Source organism: Anas acuta, chromosome 1, assembly GCF_963932015.1.
Source record: "Anas acuta chromosome 1, bAnaAcu1.1, whole genome shotgun sequence".
Taxonomy (NCBI): domain Eukaryota; kingdom Metazoa; phylum Chordata; class Aves; order Anseriformes; family Anatidae; genus Anas; species Anas acuta.
Genome location: NC_088979.1, coordinates 1,059,376 through 1,074,847, shown reverse-complemented (window position 1 = coordinate 1,074,847; position 15,472 = coordinate 1,059,376). Strand labels below are relative to the sequence as shown.

Here is a 15,472-nt window from a genome sequence, read left to right as displayed (position 1 = left end):
GGGGGGGGGGACACTGGGGGTGGCTTCGTGCCCCCCCCCCAGCCCCCCAAACCCCGGCACTTGTGGCTGGCAGAGCCCTGGGGTGCGCCCCCCCGCCCCCAAGGGGCAAGGCACGGCCCCGGGTCCCAGCTCGGGGTCCTGGGGGGGGGCTCAGGGGGGGCTGAGCTGAGAAGGGCACTTGGTGAGGGCCCCCCCCCCAAAAAAAAAAACCCCAAATCCTCCCCACGGCCACCACGGAGGGGACGGAGCCGGGAGTACCGAACGCAGCGGGGGCACCGCGGAGGCACGAGGGGGGGGGCGAGGGGCAAAAGACCCCAAAGACCCCTGGTGGGATGCTCAGGGTGGGGGGGGGACACCCAGAACACCCAGAATCGGGGGGGGGGGGCACCCAGGGGAGCTGGGGGAGCCTCCCCAGCCCCTGGGTGCACGCAGTGGGTGGGGGGTGCCCCCATCCCGTGGGTGCCCCCATCCCCATTCCATGGGTGCCCCCGTCCCGTGGGTGCCCCCCCCCACTTGGGTGCCCCCCCCCACGGCATCAGAAGGCACTTGGGTACCAGCCCTGCACGCACCGGGCTGTAACGGGGCCTCTTCTTCCTCCTCCTCCTCCTCCTCCTCCTCCTCCTCCTCGCCCCCCCCCCCGCTGGGGGCTGCGCTGGGAGCAGGGGGCACCCAGCCCTCTCCGGACACCCCCAGGGGTCCCCTCCTAATCCCCACCCCCCTCAAAAAAAAAAAAAAAAAAAAAAAGCAGGACCACCCCCGGCTGAGCGCGTGCCCCTTCTCCCAATAAATAAGAAATAACTTAAAACGCTGGGGGGCCCCCACCTTAGGGGACCCCCCCGTGAAATTGTCTGACCAGCACCCGCCGCCTCCTCGCCCCTGTGCTTTGCGCCCCCCCAAAGTGTCACCCCAATGCCCTGGGGGGGGGGGCTGCTGGTGATGGGGGGGGACTGCTGGTGACGGGGGGGGGCTGCTTATGATGGGGGGGTCCCCGGAGGGGGGGGGTCCCGGCTACTTTCTGAGCTGCAGGCTCTCCAAGAGGACGCGCTTGTGGCCGGGGTCGAGGACGCCAGCCTCCTCCAGGTCCTCCTCCGTGATATCGCTGCCGATTTGGGGAGGGGGGGGACACCGGGGTCAGGCACCAGGTGACCCCCTGACCCCTCTGGGTGTCCCCCCCCCCTCGGGGACTGCCCCCACCTGAGGAACTCGAGGTCGTCCCAGCCGTTGTGCAGCAGCCCCTGCTCGTACCGCTCCAGCCCCATGGCGCGCAGCCACTCGCCCACGCTGGACTCGCCGGCGCCCGCGCCGCGAGCCGCCTGGCACAGAGCCTGGAAAGGGGGGGTTTGGGGGGGGGAAAAAGGGGGTGTGGGGTGGGTAAAGGGGGTGTAGGGTGGGCAAACAGGGTGCCATGGGGGTGGAAATGGGGGGTAGGGGGTGGAAATGGGGCGCCAGGGGGGTGGAAATGGGGCGCAAAGTGTGCGCACCCCGTGCCGTGCGCCTCTGCGGTGCCACATCCCCAGCGCACGCCTCCCATCCCCAAAATCCCCATCCCCCAAAACCCCATCCCCCAAAAACCCCATCCCCGAAACCCCCATCCCCAAAACCCCCATGCCCAAAGCCCCCTTCCCCGAAACCCCAAAGCCCCCAAACCCCCAGCCCCCAAACCGCATCCCCCCAAGCCTCATCCCCAAAGCCCCCATCCCAAAAACCCCATTCCCCAAATCCCATTCCCAAAGCCCCATCCTCCAAAGCCCCAGTTCCCCAAAACCCCATCCCCCAAAAACCCCATTCCCGAAACCCCCATCCCCAAAGCCCCCTTCCCCAAAACCCCATCTCCAAAGCCCCCAGCCCCCAAAACCCCATTCCCAAAACCCCAGCCCCAAGACCCCCATCCCTGACGCTCCTTCCCCAAAGCCCCTTCCCCCAAACTCCATCCCCCAAAACCCCCATCCCCAAAGCCCTCAGCCCCCAACCCCCCAAATCCCCAATTCCCCAAATCCCTAATTCCCCAAATCCCCATCCCTCAAAACCCCATCCCCAAAACCCCCTTCCCCAAATCCCCCATTCCCAAAACCCCAGCCCCAAGACCCACCATTGCTGAAACCCCTTCACCAAAGCCCCTTCCCCCAAACCTCCAACCCCCAAAACCCGATCCCCAAAGCACCATCCCCCAAACCTCATGCCCCAAAGCCCCAATTCCCCAAAACCCCCATCCCCAAAACCCCCATCCCCTAGACCCCCATCCATTGCTGAAACCCCTTCCCCAAAGCCTCTTCCCCAAAAACCCCATCCCCCAAAGCCCCCAGCCCCCAAACTGCATCCCCAAATCCCCAATTCCCCAAATCCCCATCCCCAAAACCCCATCCCTGAAGCACCAATCTCCAAAACCCCCACTCCCCAACCCCCCCATCCCCCAAAACCCCCAGCCCCAAAACCTCCAGCCTCCAAACCCCATCCCCAAAGCCCCAGTTCCCCAAAACCCCATCCCCGAAACCCCATTCCCCAAATCCCATTCCCAAAACCCCATCCCCCAAAACCACATCCCCAAAGCCCCAATTCCCCAAAACCCCATCCCCAAAACCCCATCCCCAAAAACCCATTCTCCAAAACCCCCATCCCCCAAAGCCCCATCCCCACTCCATCCTGGGCAGGGGTGCTTGGGGACCCCCAGGGCTGTGCCCCCCCCCCCCCCACCATCCCCAGCTCAATTTTGCGCCCCCAGCCCCCATCACACCACCCCCAAACCACCCCCCTATTGCCCCCCCCCCAAACCCCACATCCACCCCCCCAGCACCCCAGGAACAGAGCTGGATGGGGGGGGTGTCAGCAGCCACCAACCCCCCCAAAAACCAACCGGGGGTCCCCACACTGTGCCCCCCCCCCGTGTGCCCCCCCCCAAAACCCACCTCCTCGGCCAGGTCCTCCTCGATGCTCTCCCGGATGCAGTGGGGGGGGAAGGCGAGGGGGCGGCCGTAATCGGGGTGCAGGCAGCGGGGGGGCAGCTCCAGACGCCCCTTACCCAGCAGCTGGGGGGGGGCGGGACCCCCCCGTGCCCCCCCCTCCCGGCCCCTGCCGTAGTCCACCTCGCTCAGCGTCTTGGCCATCTGCAGCACGGAGCACGAGCGGTCGTCCCGCAGCCCCCCCCCGGTTACCGGGGGGGTCCCCGCGGGGGTCTCCATCCCGAATCCGGCCGCCCCGGTGGGCAGGGGGGGTCTGGGGTGCAGTTTGGGAGGGGGGGGCTCGCAGGACGCGCCCCCCAGCAGCTCCTTGGCGCTGGCGTAGAAGGGGTTCTCGGCCACCTCCAGCTCCCGGGGCAGCGGTGGGGGGGGGAAATCAGGGGGGGGCAGAGCCCCGGGGCCGGGGTCTTCATCCGAGGAGCTCTCCTCGGCGCGGCTGGGCGGGGGGGGCCCGGCCGAGGGGTGCCGGCGGCGTTCGGGGGCCCCCCCTTTCCCCTTGGGGACGGGGGGCTTGCCGGGGGTGTCGGGGGCCAGCAGCTGGTGGGGGACCCCCTCCAGCACGTAGTAGGCGGGGTTGTTGAAGCTGTTTTTCAGTGGCCCCCCCGACGGCTCCGCTGGGGGCTCCGGCTTGGATCTGAAGGCAAAAGGGGTGATTTTTGGGGGGGGGGCGCGTGACCCCTGACCCCGAACCCTAACCCTAACCCTAACCCTGACCCTGACCCCCCCCCCACGTGCCCGTGCTCACCGGCTCGGCGCAGCCTCGTCCCGGGAGGTGCCGCGGTGCGGGGCGGGGGGGCGGGCGGCCAGGGGGGCGCTGCCCTTCTCGGGCTCCTCGGGGGGCTTCGCCGGGGGGGCCGCGGGGGGCTCTGCCCCCGTGGGTTTCCTCCCCGCTGACCTGGGGGGGGGGGCGAGAAGCAGGGGTGCTCTGAGCATCGCCGGGCTCTGCCTGCACAGCCACAGCAGGGGAGATGCTCACCACCCCCCCAGCCCCCCCAAAAGCCCCCCCCAGCCCCCCAGGGTGGTCTCCGAGCCCCCCCTTACTTGGCGTAATCCTGCGTGGCTCTGGCACCCAGCGGCGCCTTCCCCTTCCCCGCGGCCGCCTCGTCCTTATCAACGCTGATCCACTCTGCCAGGGGACATGGAAAGATGGGGGGGCTCAGAGCGGACCCCCACACACCCCCCCAAACCCCAAAACCCCCCCCAAAACACCCCCCCCCCAGCTCACCGTAGAGCCGCTCGCGGGTGCCCATGCGCTCGGCGGGGACGCGCACCTTCATGGAGCCGCGGATGTTGCCGGTCTCCTCGCCGCGGTGAGCCAGGTAGGTGAGGAACTGCTGGGCCGTGCTGCCGATCATCGACTTGAGGGCGATCACGCACTCACCTGGGGGGCGCGGGGAGGGTGAAATTTGGGGAGGGGGGGCCGCGAGGATTTGGGGGGCGCGAGGTGTCCAAGGGGTGCAGCGCACCCGGCGGTTGCGCACCGTAGGACTCGTAGCCATCCAGGGACTTGACGGTGAGCAGCAGGTGCTGGTCCTGCAGGTACTCGATTTCGGAGAGGATGGGCTTCAGCTGAGGGCGAGGGGACAGGGGGGGTGATGGGGGGCACGGTGGGGACCCCCGTGAGCCCCCCCATTCGGCCCCGTGCCCCAGCGGGGGCCCCTCACCGTGGGCAGCTGCCGGGACGACCACTGCACCTTGAGGAAGTTGATGTTGTCGCTGCTCTGGCTGTCGTTCTCAAAGCTCTTCTTAAATTCTGCCAGGGGGGGGACAGCACGGTGACAGCAGGTCCCCAAAGACCCCCCCCCCCCTGGACCCCGGGACCCCCCCCCCCGGCGCTCACCTTCCAGGCAGGTGGAGTAAAACTCGATGAAGAACTTGGTGCGGCTCGCCGTCTTCACGATGGCCTCGATGCTCTCGAACTCGATGTACGCCTGCTCCGAGGATTTGGAGAGCCCTGCGGGGACAGGGGAGCCGTGGGGACCCCCGGGGGCGTCCCCTTGTCCCCGGGCCGCAGGGGGGTTGGGGGGGGGACAGGCCACCCGCAGGCACCCAGGGGGGTGCCCCCACCTTTCTTGGAGACGAACTGGGACGTCACCCCCACCTCGAAGGAGCCGAAAACGGGCGAGTGGTCGCTGGTCATGATGTCGTCTGTGCACCCTGCGGCAGGAGGGGACATTTCGGGTGGCCTGTCCCTGAGGGGGGGGTGGCCTGTCCCCAGCCCCCCCCCCCCCCCTCACCGTAGGCGTTGCAGTTGACGTGGGTCTCGGGGTAGGACTTCCAGAGGATGCGGTCGCACCAGGAGGGGACGTTGGTGCGGACCTGGATGGGCACCAAATGGGGTTTTTTTGGGGGGGAAAAAGGATGAGATTAAGGGTAGGGGGGGGCCCCCACCCTCATCCAGCACCTACCCCCGTGGGCTTCTGCTTGTGCCACACGTAGGTGTCCCGCGAGCCGCGCTCGTAGCGGTACGTGGGGGGGAAGGTGATCTCCTCCTCGGCTGCCAGAGGGGAATTGGGGGGGGTCAGGAGGGGGTCTGGAGCCACCCCCCCATCACCCAGTGACCCCCCCGGCTCCTCTCCCTCACCGAATCGCAGGAAAACCTTGTGCTTCTCCTTCTCCAGGTTGAGCTGATCCACCTTGAGCAGCGGCTCGAACTCCTTGCGGCTGATGTAGTTGAGGATCTCCTGCGGGGCAGGACAGAGGGGGCTGGCACGGGGAGGGGGACGGCATGGGGGCAGCCCCCCAGCCCCCAACGGCCACCCCGCGCCCCCCCCCAGCACCTGGATGTCCATGTCCAGGCGGTAATTGAGGTCCCCGAACCAGAAGAGGTGGGTGAAGCGCAGCGAGATGTCGAAGGAGCTGAGCTGCTTGTCCCCCAGCGAGAGCAGCCGCAGGATGTCCAGGTAGTTCTGGTTCCTCCTGCCGGGGAGGGGGCACCACGGGGGGACATCAGTGCACACACGTCTCCAAGAGCCCCCCCCCGGGGACCTCTGCAGCCCCCTCTCCGCGGTCCCCGCGCGGGGACCCCCCTCACCTCGCCGTCTTCTCGTTGCCCGAGGTGAGGTGGCAGTTGACGAAGCCGAAGGAGGTGCCGTTGAACATGAAGGAGACCCCCACGGCGCCCTTGTTGCCTGCGGGGGGAGGAGGAGGAGGACGGGGGGGTTAGGATGGGGCCGGGGCAGGGCGCTGGGGCTGCCCGTGGTGGTGGGGAGGTGCCCCCGGGTGCTGGTGGGGGCACGGTGCTCACTGGGATGGTTTAACGGGGGGCGCTGTGCCGAGAGCGCGTGCCCAAAGCGCTCCTTGTGCAATGCACAGGTGCTCAGAGCCCTCCTCGTGCAACACACGTGTGCCCAAAGCGCTCCTTGTGCAATGCACAGGTGCCCACAGCCTTCCCCGTGCAACACACACATGCCCAAAGCGCTCCCCAGGTGGTGTACACGCACCAGGGCCCCACCTTGTGCAATGCACGCACACCAAACCCCTGCCTCGTGCAATGCACACATGCCCAGAGCACTCCCCGTGCAACACACACGTGCACCCAGAGCACTCCTTGTGCAACACACGTGTGCCCAAAGTGCTCCCCAGGTGGTGTACACGCAGCAGGGCCCCACCTCGTGCAATGCACACGCACCAAACCCCTGCCTCGTGCAGTAAATGCACACCCAGAGCCCTCCCCATGCAACACACGTGCACCCAGAGCGCTCCCCAGGTGGTGTACATGCAGCAGGGCCCCACCTTGTGCAATGCACACACACCAAACCCCTGCCTTGTGCAATGCACACGTGCCCAGAGCCCTCCCCGTGCAACACACACGTGCCCAAAGCGCTCCGCAGGTAACGTGCACACACCTGGGCTGCACCTGGTGCAACACACGCACACCAAAGCCCTGCCTCGTGCAGCGCATGCACACCCAGAGCCCTCCCCGTGCAACACACGTGCCCCTGGAGCCCCCCCAGTGCCAGGCACTCGTGCCCCGAACAGCACCAGCCATGCGCACAGCCGGGCGCGCGCCCCCGCCACCTACCCAGCGTGTTGGCGATCCCCGTCTTGACGCTGGAGGTGCTGACGTGGCTGATGCGGTTCTCGTGCTCCGGTTTCACCAGCACCACCACTTTGATGTTCCACAGGGACTGCATGGCCACCTGGGGGGCCGCGGGCCGTCAGACCCCACGGGGGACACCCCACAAAGAGGGACCCCAGCCCCGAGCCGTGACCGAGCCGCGGTGCGCACCGGGCACCAACACAGCCACTCCTGGCTGCACCCACGCTGCCAGCAGCCCCCTCCGCTGCCCCCCGCACTCCAAAAGTGGGCTCCTGCCACGTGGCAGACGAGCGGTGGCAGGGGGTGGCCACAGCACCGGGGACCACGACATCTCCAAGCACCCCGGCACCGCGTGCGCCCACCCCGAAGCACCCGGTGCCGGCACAGCCAGGGTACCCCCAGCTCCCCGGGGAGGGGGGGGGGGACAGGGGGCTCCTACCGGGCGGTACTCGATCTCGGTGAAGTCCTTGAGGACGGCCCGGAGGAAATCCACCCACTCCTTGTCCCCCGTGGAGTTCTCCTGCGTGCCGAAGACGTAGATGTCGTGGGGGATGCTGACCGTCACCTCGTCCAGCGTCTTGCCCAGCCCCTTGGAGGTGAACCAGGAGGTGATGCTCTTGGGCGGGGGAACGCTGCCTGTGGAGGGGGGCACAGTTAGAGGGGGGGGCTGCCCACGCTCAGCCCTTGCACCCCCCCAGCATGGGAGCCGTGGCCACGCTCACCCATGTTCCAGGTGCCGATGAAGATGGAGATCATGTCGGGCTCGTCCTGGTGCGAGTGCTTGTTCTTCATCAGCTGCAGCAGCTGGCAGAAAGCCTCCCGCTTCTGGGGGGGGGGGGGCGGGCGGTGAGCCCCCCCAGCCCCACAGGGACCGGTGATGCCCCCCCCATGTGCCCACCACCCCCTGGGGAGCCCCACGCACCCGGGCGCTGACGAAAACGAAATCCTTGCGCTGCGTCTTGTCCTTCTCCTTCTCGAAGACGATGCCCAGCTTGTTCTGCACCCGCTGCGACTTGATCAGCTGCCGGACTGGGGGGGCAGGGGGGGCAGAGGGGAATCAGATCCCCCAAAACCACCACCACAACCACCCCGCAGGGGGCCCCCCCGCTCACTCTTGTCGTGGGTGAAGGTGTTCCAGTCCTCCTGCGAGTCCTTCTGCTTCTTCAGCACCACCAGCTTGCCGCCCTCCACGTCCACGCTCAGCGTGTACTTCTGCGACTTGCCGATCTTGGTCAGGTCCCCCAGGGTGACGTCCAGCTTCACCTGCGGGTGCGCATGGGGTGCTGCGGCTGCCAGCATGGGGAGGGGGCCGGGGAGGTCCCCCCGGGGCTGGGGATGCCCCCCCGGGTACCAGGCTCCCGGCACTCACCTCGAAGGTCTGCACGGGGATGCTCTTGGCTTTGCGGGAGAGAGGCTGCGCCGGGGGAGCCGGGGTGGCCGAGCTCATCTCCTGCAGGGCTTTGAGCGCCTGGGGGGGAGCCGAGCGTGGCCGTGAGCTCCCAGCCCCCTGCCCGCCCCCCCCCGGCACGGCCGCCCACCCCAAAGCTCACCTTCTTCTCGATGCTGGAGAGGAAATCCTTCAGCACGGACAGTTTCAGCACCAGGCTCTCCAGCTCCTGCTCCCCGCTCTGCGGCGCCGTCTGGAAGCCCCGGGGTGTCACAGCCCCCGGATCGAGCCCCCAGCCCCCAGCCCCCACCACCCCGACCCCCCCTGGGATGGGCAGGATGAGGAGGGCACCCCCCTGCCACCCAAGTGCTGTGGGCACCATGGGCACCGTGGGCACCTCAGCCTGCCCCAGGGGACCCTGGGGACCCGCGCCCCTGTGTCCCCGCGCCCTCGCCCCCCACCTGCTGGAGGATTTTGGAGACCATGGGGGAGCTCTGCTGGTCGAACACCTTGGAGAGGATCTCCAGCCCCGCCAGCACCTTGTCCACCTCGCTGCAGGGAGAGGGTGGGCGTCAGCACAACGTCCGTCTGTCCGCCCGCCCGCCCGTCCGTCCCCAGCGCGCGGCGCCCACCTGTGCAGCCGCTTGCAGGAGGTGACCAGGGTCTTGTTGAGGTGGGGGAGGCTGCTGGCCCCCGCCCTCACCGCCTCCAGGTCCAGCGTGTAGCTGCCCTTCAGGTACTCGTGGGAGACGCTGGTGAGGCCGTTGGTGCTGCGGAGGGAGCCGGGTGAGGGACACGGCAGGGACGGGCACGGTGACACCGTGGGGATGTGAGGATGGGCACGGTGACACCATGGGGACGGGCACAGTGATGCCCTAGGGACATGGGAATGGGCACGGTGATGCCCTGGGGATGTGGGGATGGGCACGGTGACACCGTGGGGACGGGCACAGTGATGCCCTAGGGACATGGGAATGGGCACGGTGACACCATGGGGATGTGGGGATGGGCACGGTGACACCGTGGGGACGGGCACAGTGATGCCCTAGGGACATGGGAATGGGCACGGTGATGCCCTGGGGATGTGGGGATGGGCATGGTGACACCGTGGGGACATGGGAATGGGCACGGTGATGCCCTGGGGACGTGGGGATGGGCACGGTGACACCATGGGGATGGGCACGGTGACACCCTGGGGTCACGGGGATGGGCATGGTGATGCCCTGGGGGGCGCGGGGATGGACACAGTGACACCATGGGGATGTGGGGACAGGCACGGTGACACCGTGGGGACATGGGGCCAGGCATGGTGATGCCCTGGGGGGTGTGGGGATGGGCACGGTGATACCATGGGGATGTGGGGACAGGCACGGTGACACCATGGGGACATGGGGATGGGCATGGTGACACCGTGGGGACGTGGGGATGGGCACAGTGACACCATGGGGACATAGGGATGGGCATGGTGACATCCTGGGGACGTGGCTCCTCACCTCTCCGCCGCCGCCTCGGGCACCACTGGCCCCGGGCTGCCGGGGCTGAGCCCCACGGAGGAACCCGAGAAGCTGCTGGAGCCGGAGCGCGGGGGCAGGGGGGGCTTCTCGTCCTCGCCATCTGCAAGGCAGCACCAGGGTGGGCGTCACGGCACCGGCGGGCACAGAGACCCCCGGGGTGGGGTGGGGGGTTAGAGGGGCCACCCCGCGTACCCGAATAGTCCCTGTCCTCCGCGCTCTCCTTCTCCTTCTCCCTCTCGACGGCGAAGAGCAGGGTGCAGACCAGCCCCTGGTTGGGCTGCAGGTACAGGGCGATCAGCTCGCCCAGCGTCTTGAAGCGCCTCACCTGCACGCCCTGCGACGTCTGCGGGGGGGGACAGGGCCGCCGTCACCGCCAGATTTTGGGGGTGCCCGGTGGCGCACGGTGAGGCGGGGCCGGGGCCGGTTGTGGCACAGCACGGGGGGAGCACGCAGCCGGGCGCCCGGCCCCGCAGCCATCCCATCCCGCTGCCTCCTCCCTGCCGGGGGAGGCTCTTTCCTGTCTGCCCGCTCGGCACAAAGGGGCTTCTGTTGCTCCAAAAATACGCGGCCAAGAAGCAGCAGCGCCGAGGCTGCGCCGCCAGGCCGTGCGCTCGTGGCACGGCGACGAGCCCTGCACCCCCCCTCACCAGGCAGGGAGCCCCCCCGATGCCCCCAAACGGGAGCACAGCGGGGTTTGTGCTCCGCCGAGCGCCCCCAGACCCTTTGGTGATGTGCAGCCCCCACGGTGGGGTGCCCCCGGGGGTCCCCGCGGTGTCCCCGTGCGCCCACCTGCACGGCCAAGAAGTCCTCGTCGTCGGGCAGGATGCGGTACGTGTGGACGTGCTTCTGGAACCTGGGGGCAGACGAGGAGCTGGCGTCAAGCTGGGGACCCCCACGGGAGCTCGGCCACCTCCCGCAGCCTGTGGGGTCCCCAAATTTGGGGGGAGCAGCAGACCCCACCCTGAGAGCCCCAAACACAAAGCCGGGTGCGCTCGCTCAGCTCCGCGTGCAACGAGCTGCCCGGCCTCAGCGCAGCTCACAGGGGGCTCCTGCCCTCCCCCAGAGCCCTCTCCCCAAGGTGGGGGGGCATGCACCAGGTCCTCCCCCCGTCCCCGGGCAGTGCCGAAGCGGGCAGGGAGCCGCTGGCAGCGGGTGGCCAGGAAGCAATCTGCTGTCCCCTGGAAGCGCACGGGAAGCGGGGACACGATCCCGGGGCAGGGGGTGACCGGGTGGTGACGAGAGACGGGGGTGTCAGAGCCGTGGGGGGGGGGACCCCGCTCCCACTGTCCCCTCCCCACGGGTGCTGCCCACCCGGGACGCTCGGCGAGGTGACACCCCCTCCGCAGACCCCCAGCAGACCCCCCCCCCCCCTCCCTGGTGCCCCCCCCGAGGTGGCCGTCGCGGTGTCTCCGCGTGCCACGGGGGCCGTCGGGGGGGGGCCGTCCACCAGCGCCTCGCCCCACGCTCCCGGAAGGAAATCTAAAAATACGGCTGGCACCGAAACGCCGCCCCAAAATAAACCCTGCGGGGATGGGGGGGGGGAGCCACGGGACGGCCGAGCCCTGCGGGATGCACCGGGACACAGAGGGGGGGGGGACCCCCGTGCCAAGACCCCGGCACAGCCAGGACCCCCCCAGGGTGCCGCCAGTGGTGGCCGTCCCCCGGTGCCGGTGGCCAGGACGGTGGCTCCCGGGCTGGCCCCCGGCCACGGGACGCGCAGAGGTGACCGTGAGGCTGTCACCGCGCCAGGGCCACCGGGCAGAGGGACACGGGGCTGGGGGGCGGCCACCGGGGGCCACCGGGGTGGGAGCTGTCCCCATGGCACTGTCCCCATGGCACTGTCCCGGTGCCACCGGGGCGCACGGGGAGGGCGAGGTGTCCTGGGGCAGAGCTGGGGGTCTTTGGGGTCACCACACAGGAGGGTGCCCCCGGGGCGCCCCCATAATAAAAGGACCCCCCCATTCCTGCCCCACAACCTGGCTGTGGCCCCCCTGGGGGGCACCATAGCCCCCCCCCCCCCCCCCAGCACAGGGGGTTATTCCACCTCCGGAGGCAGGAACAGCCCCAAAATGTCAGTGCTGGGGGGGCTGCAGGAGCCAGTGGTCCCAAATCAGCCCCCCCCACACCTGAACCCCACCCCCCAACAGCCATGGGGAGCCCTGGCTGGGACACGGGGAACCCCCCCCCAGATTTGGAAGGGGGGGTCCTGCATGGGAAACCCTGCTGGGGGGGCAAAGGGGGGGGGGGCAGCTGAGAGATCCTGGGCAGCTACAAGGGGGGAACCCCAGATTTTTTGGGGGGGACACGCAGGGAACCCCACGCTGGGGTCAGGGGGCCCCACGCAGAAAATCCCGGGGGGGGCCACACAGAGAGCCCCAGCTGGGGGGGGTCTCAAGGGGTCTCCATGGGGAGCCCCGAGCTCCACACCAGGAACCGCAGCGAAAGGGGGGGCACGGGGAGGTGTAAGGGACCCCCCCTCACAGGGATCGGTCCGGGGGGGTCCCGGGGGGGGCTCAGGGCAGGCCCCCTCCCCGCCGGCTCAGCCCCGCTGCGCTCGTGGCCGTGTCTGTGACTAATCCTGGCGGCCGGGGAGGCGCACAAAGAGCCTTTATGCGGGCACACGGCCGGACACGGGGCCCCCCCGGCACCCCCCCGAGCCGCCCTCACCCCATAACAGCCCCCAGCACCCAATGGGGGGGGGGAGGTCACACCCCCGGGGGTCCCCGGTGCGTTATTCACCGTTAATCACCGGAGAGGGGGCTCCAGCCTGGCCCCACCACCCTGGGGACCCCCACGGTGACCCCAAATGCCACCGCTTGCCCCAACAGCACCCGGGGGGGGGTCCCCAGCACCGTGCCCCCCCCTGGTACCACCCAAGCACCCGGCACGGGGAGCGCCACGGTGCCGGTGCCGGCGGCAGGGTTAAAGGAAGCCGGCGCTGCCGGGATCCCGGCGCAGTTCCCCTTCCTCCTCCTGCCCCCGCAGCTATTTTTAGGCCCCCCCAGCCGCTCTCTGGGGCCGGGCAGTCGGGAAAGGGGGGGGGGGGGCCCAGAGCTGCCCCCCCCACCACCATCACCATCAATCACCCTGGGGCTGGGGGCTCGGAGAGGGGGAGCCTGGGGAGGTGGGGTGGGGGTGTCCGTGGGTAGGGGGTGGCAGCGCGGTGAGGGTGCGTGGCTGGGGGGGGGACACCACCAAAATTGGGGGGGGGGACACCGTGGGGCCACCAAGGCAGGGCAGGAGGTGCTGGGGATGGGCAGGGGGCACAACAGGACCCCAGACCCCCCCACACCAGGAGCTGGGGGTGAGGACACGGTGCCCCCCCCCTGTGCCACCCGGCTCCGTGGTGGCCACGTGGCCAGGAGCCGACCCCACAGGACCCCCCGGGGAGGGGGGGGCCACGTGCCGTGGGGTTTGGGGTCAGCCTGGACCCCCCCCTTCACCACTTGGGGACCCCCGAGGCCAGCGGGCAGGGTGGGGGCACCGTGGGGACGGGGGGTGGCCACCCAAGGGACCCCCACCGTGCGCCCGTGGTGGGGGGCACAGTGTCCCCGCAGCCTAGGGAGGGGGGCGATGGCACAGGGCCCCCCCACAGCTGTCCCCTGCCTCGGTGTCCCCACGCTGCCCCCCAGCCCAGGTGGGAAGGGGGTGGGGGAGACCCCCCCCCCCCGCAAGACCCCCCAGGGACCCCAGGGTGCTGGCACCCATCTGATCCCAACCAGGGGGGCTCTGGGGGGGCGCAGCCACCCCAAAAGGCACAGGGAGCTGCAGGATGGGGGTATGGGGACAAAGGGGGGGGGGCAAGGGGTGCAGAGCAGCAACCCCCCCCCAAAGCTGGGGACCCCCAGACCCCCACCCCCAGGCCCCCCAGTGACCCCCTGGGACCCCCCCAGTCCCCGTTCCAGGGGGACGTTGCCTCCCCCCGCAGTGCCCGTGCCCCCCCCCTGCTCTGCCAGACCCCAACCACAGCAGTGGGTTCCAGCCCCCCCCCCATATCCCATCACCCCCAGCCCCAAACCGTGCCCGTCCCCCCCCCAGTGCCGGGTCCCCCCAGTGTCCCACGACCCCCCCCCCAGTTCCCAGTGCCCCCCCGTGCCCCCCAATTGGCGGTAACCCCCCCATGTGTGTGCCCCCCCCCCAGATTCTCACTAAGCCCCCGGGTGCCAGTGACACCCCCCCCGTGCCTGGTGCCCCCCTGGCACCCCCCCGGTGCCGTTACCCCCTGTGGGGCCGATCCCCCCCCCAGGTCCCATTCACCCCCCCAGGTCCTGATCCCAATCCCGGTCCCGTTCTGCCCCCCAGCTCTCATTACCCCCCTGGATCCCGTTGCCCCCCCCCGGGCCCCATTCTCCCCAGTTCTCCCCAGTGCCCCCCGGTGCCCCCCCTGTTCCCCCCGGTGCCCGTCACCCCCCAAATCCCGGTCCCGGTCCCGTTACCCCCCCGGGTCCCAATCTCCCCCCTGGGTCCCATTCTCCCCCCGTTCACCCCCAGTTTCGCGGTGCCCCCCCCCCAAGTCCCGATCCCCCCCTGGTGCCCGTTCTCCCCCCCGGGGTCCCCCGTTCCCCCCAGTGCCCCCCCATGTCCCGGTCCCGTTCCCTCCCCATTCCCCCCCCGATCCCTATTCCCCCCCCAGTCCCCATTCCCCCCCCAGTTCCCCGTTACCCCCCCATTGCCCCCCCCATGCCCCGTTCCCCCCGGTCCCCCGTCCCCCCCCGGTGCCTGTTCCCCCCCCGTTCCCCCCCCTGTTCCCCATTCCCTCCCCATTCCCCCCCCGATCCCCATTTCCCCCCCAGTTCCCCGTTACCCCCCCATTGCCCCCCCCATGTCCCGATCCCCCCGGTCCCCCCGATCCCCCCCGGTGCGCGTTCTCCCCCCGTTCCCCCCCCTGTTCCCCATTCCCCCCCCCAGTCCCCATTCCCCCCCCAGTCCCCATTCCCCCCCCAGTTCCCTGTTACCCCCCCATTGCCCCCATATTGCCCCCCCCATGTCCCGATCCCCCCGATCCCCCCGTCCCCCCCCGGTGCGCGTTCTCCCCCCGTTGCCCCCTCCGATCCCCATTCCCCCCCCGATCCCCGTTTCCCCCCCCGTTCCCCGTTGCCCCCCCGTTGCCCCCCCCCCGCACTCACAGCACACACAGCGCGTACGCCCCCGCCACGCTCTCGCTGTCCCGCACCAGGAAGCTGCCGTCGCGCCCTGCCCGGGCCAGCAGCTCCTCGGCCCCCGCCCGGCTCAGGTCCCGGTGGTACCAGGGCGGTGCCGACCCCCCCGGGACCCCCGCACCCGCCATGGCTCCGCCGAGCTTGGGGACACGGCGGGGAGGAGGGGGGGGGGACACCGGGTGGGAGGGGGGGGGGGGGGAAACGAGCGGAGCCCCACGGGGGGGGGCGGGGGGGGGGCGGGGGCACCGGTAGGGGGCGGGGGGGGGCACCGATGGGGCGGGGAGAGGGGGGGGCGGGGCGGGGGGAGGGGTTGGTTGGGGGGGTGGGGGGGGAGGGAGGGGCAAAGGGGGGGTGGTGACGGTGGGGGGAGGATGGGGGGGTGGGGGGCGGGGAAAGGGAGGGGTGCGGGGAGGAGG

At 70.2% G+C, this 15,472-nt stretch overlaps 1 protein-coding gene across 1 annotated transcript; it reads right to left on the bottom strand.

Moving 5' to 3' along the window:
• Positions 1 to 959: 959 nt before the first annotated feature.
• Positions 960 to 15,243, bottom strand: INPPL1 (inositol polyphosphate phosphatase like 1). Its single transcript, XM_068683682.1, has 28 exons — positions 15,024 to 15,243; positions 10,687 to 10,750; positions 10,090 to 10,240; positions 9,877 to 9,997; positions 9,016 to 9,153; positions 8,845 to 8,935; positions 8,547 to 8,636; positions 8,366 to 8,464; positions 8,109 to 8,259; positions 7,919 to 8,025; positions 7,719 to 7,821; positions 7,436 to 7,632; positions 6,979 to 7,096; positions 5,989 to 6,085; positions 5,735 to 5,873; positions 5,539 to 5,638; positions 5,363 to 5,451; positions 5,192 to 5,273; positions 5,022 to 5,111; positions 4,795 to 4,908; positions 4,619 to 4,707; positions 4,436 to 4,523; positions 4,180 to 4,335; positions 3,996 to 4,080; positions 3,700 to 3,849; positions 2,904 to 3,588; positions 1,195 to 1,325; positions 960 to 1,099 (listed from the first exon to the last, which is right to left on the bottom strand). The coding sequence occupies exons 1-28, from the start codon at positions 15,182 to 15,184 to the stop codon at positions 1,009 to 1,011; spliced, it is 3,777 nt and encodes a 1,258-aa protein (XP_068539783.1). The 5' UTR covers positions 15,185 to 15,243; the 3' UTR covers positions 960 to 1,008.
• Between the last annotated feature and the right edge of the window lie 229 nt (positions 15,244 to 15,472).

What these genes read in the sequence shown, in the direction of transcription:
- INPPL1 (XM_068683682.1), bottom strand. Translation starts at nt 15,184, where the DNA reads ATGGCGGGTGCGGGGGTCCCGGGGGGGTCGGCACCGCCCTGGTACCAC. An exon ending in GCGTACGCGCTGTGTGTGCT is followed by an intron (nt 10,751 to 15,023) that starts GTGAGTGCGGGG and finishes GTCTGCCCCCAG; the next exon opens with GTTCCAGAAGCACGTCCACA. An exon ending in TCGTTTTCGTCAGCGCCCGG is followed by an intron (nt 7,822 to 7,918) that starts GTGCGTGGGGCT and finishes CCCCCCCCCCAG; the next exon opens with AAGCGGGAGGCTTTCTGCCA.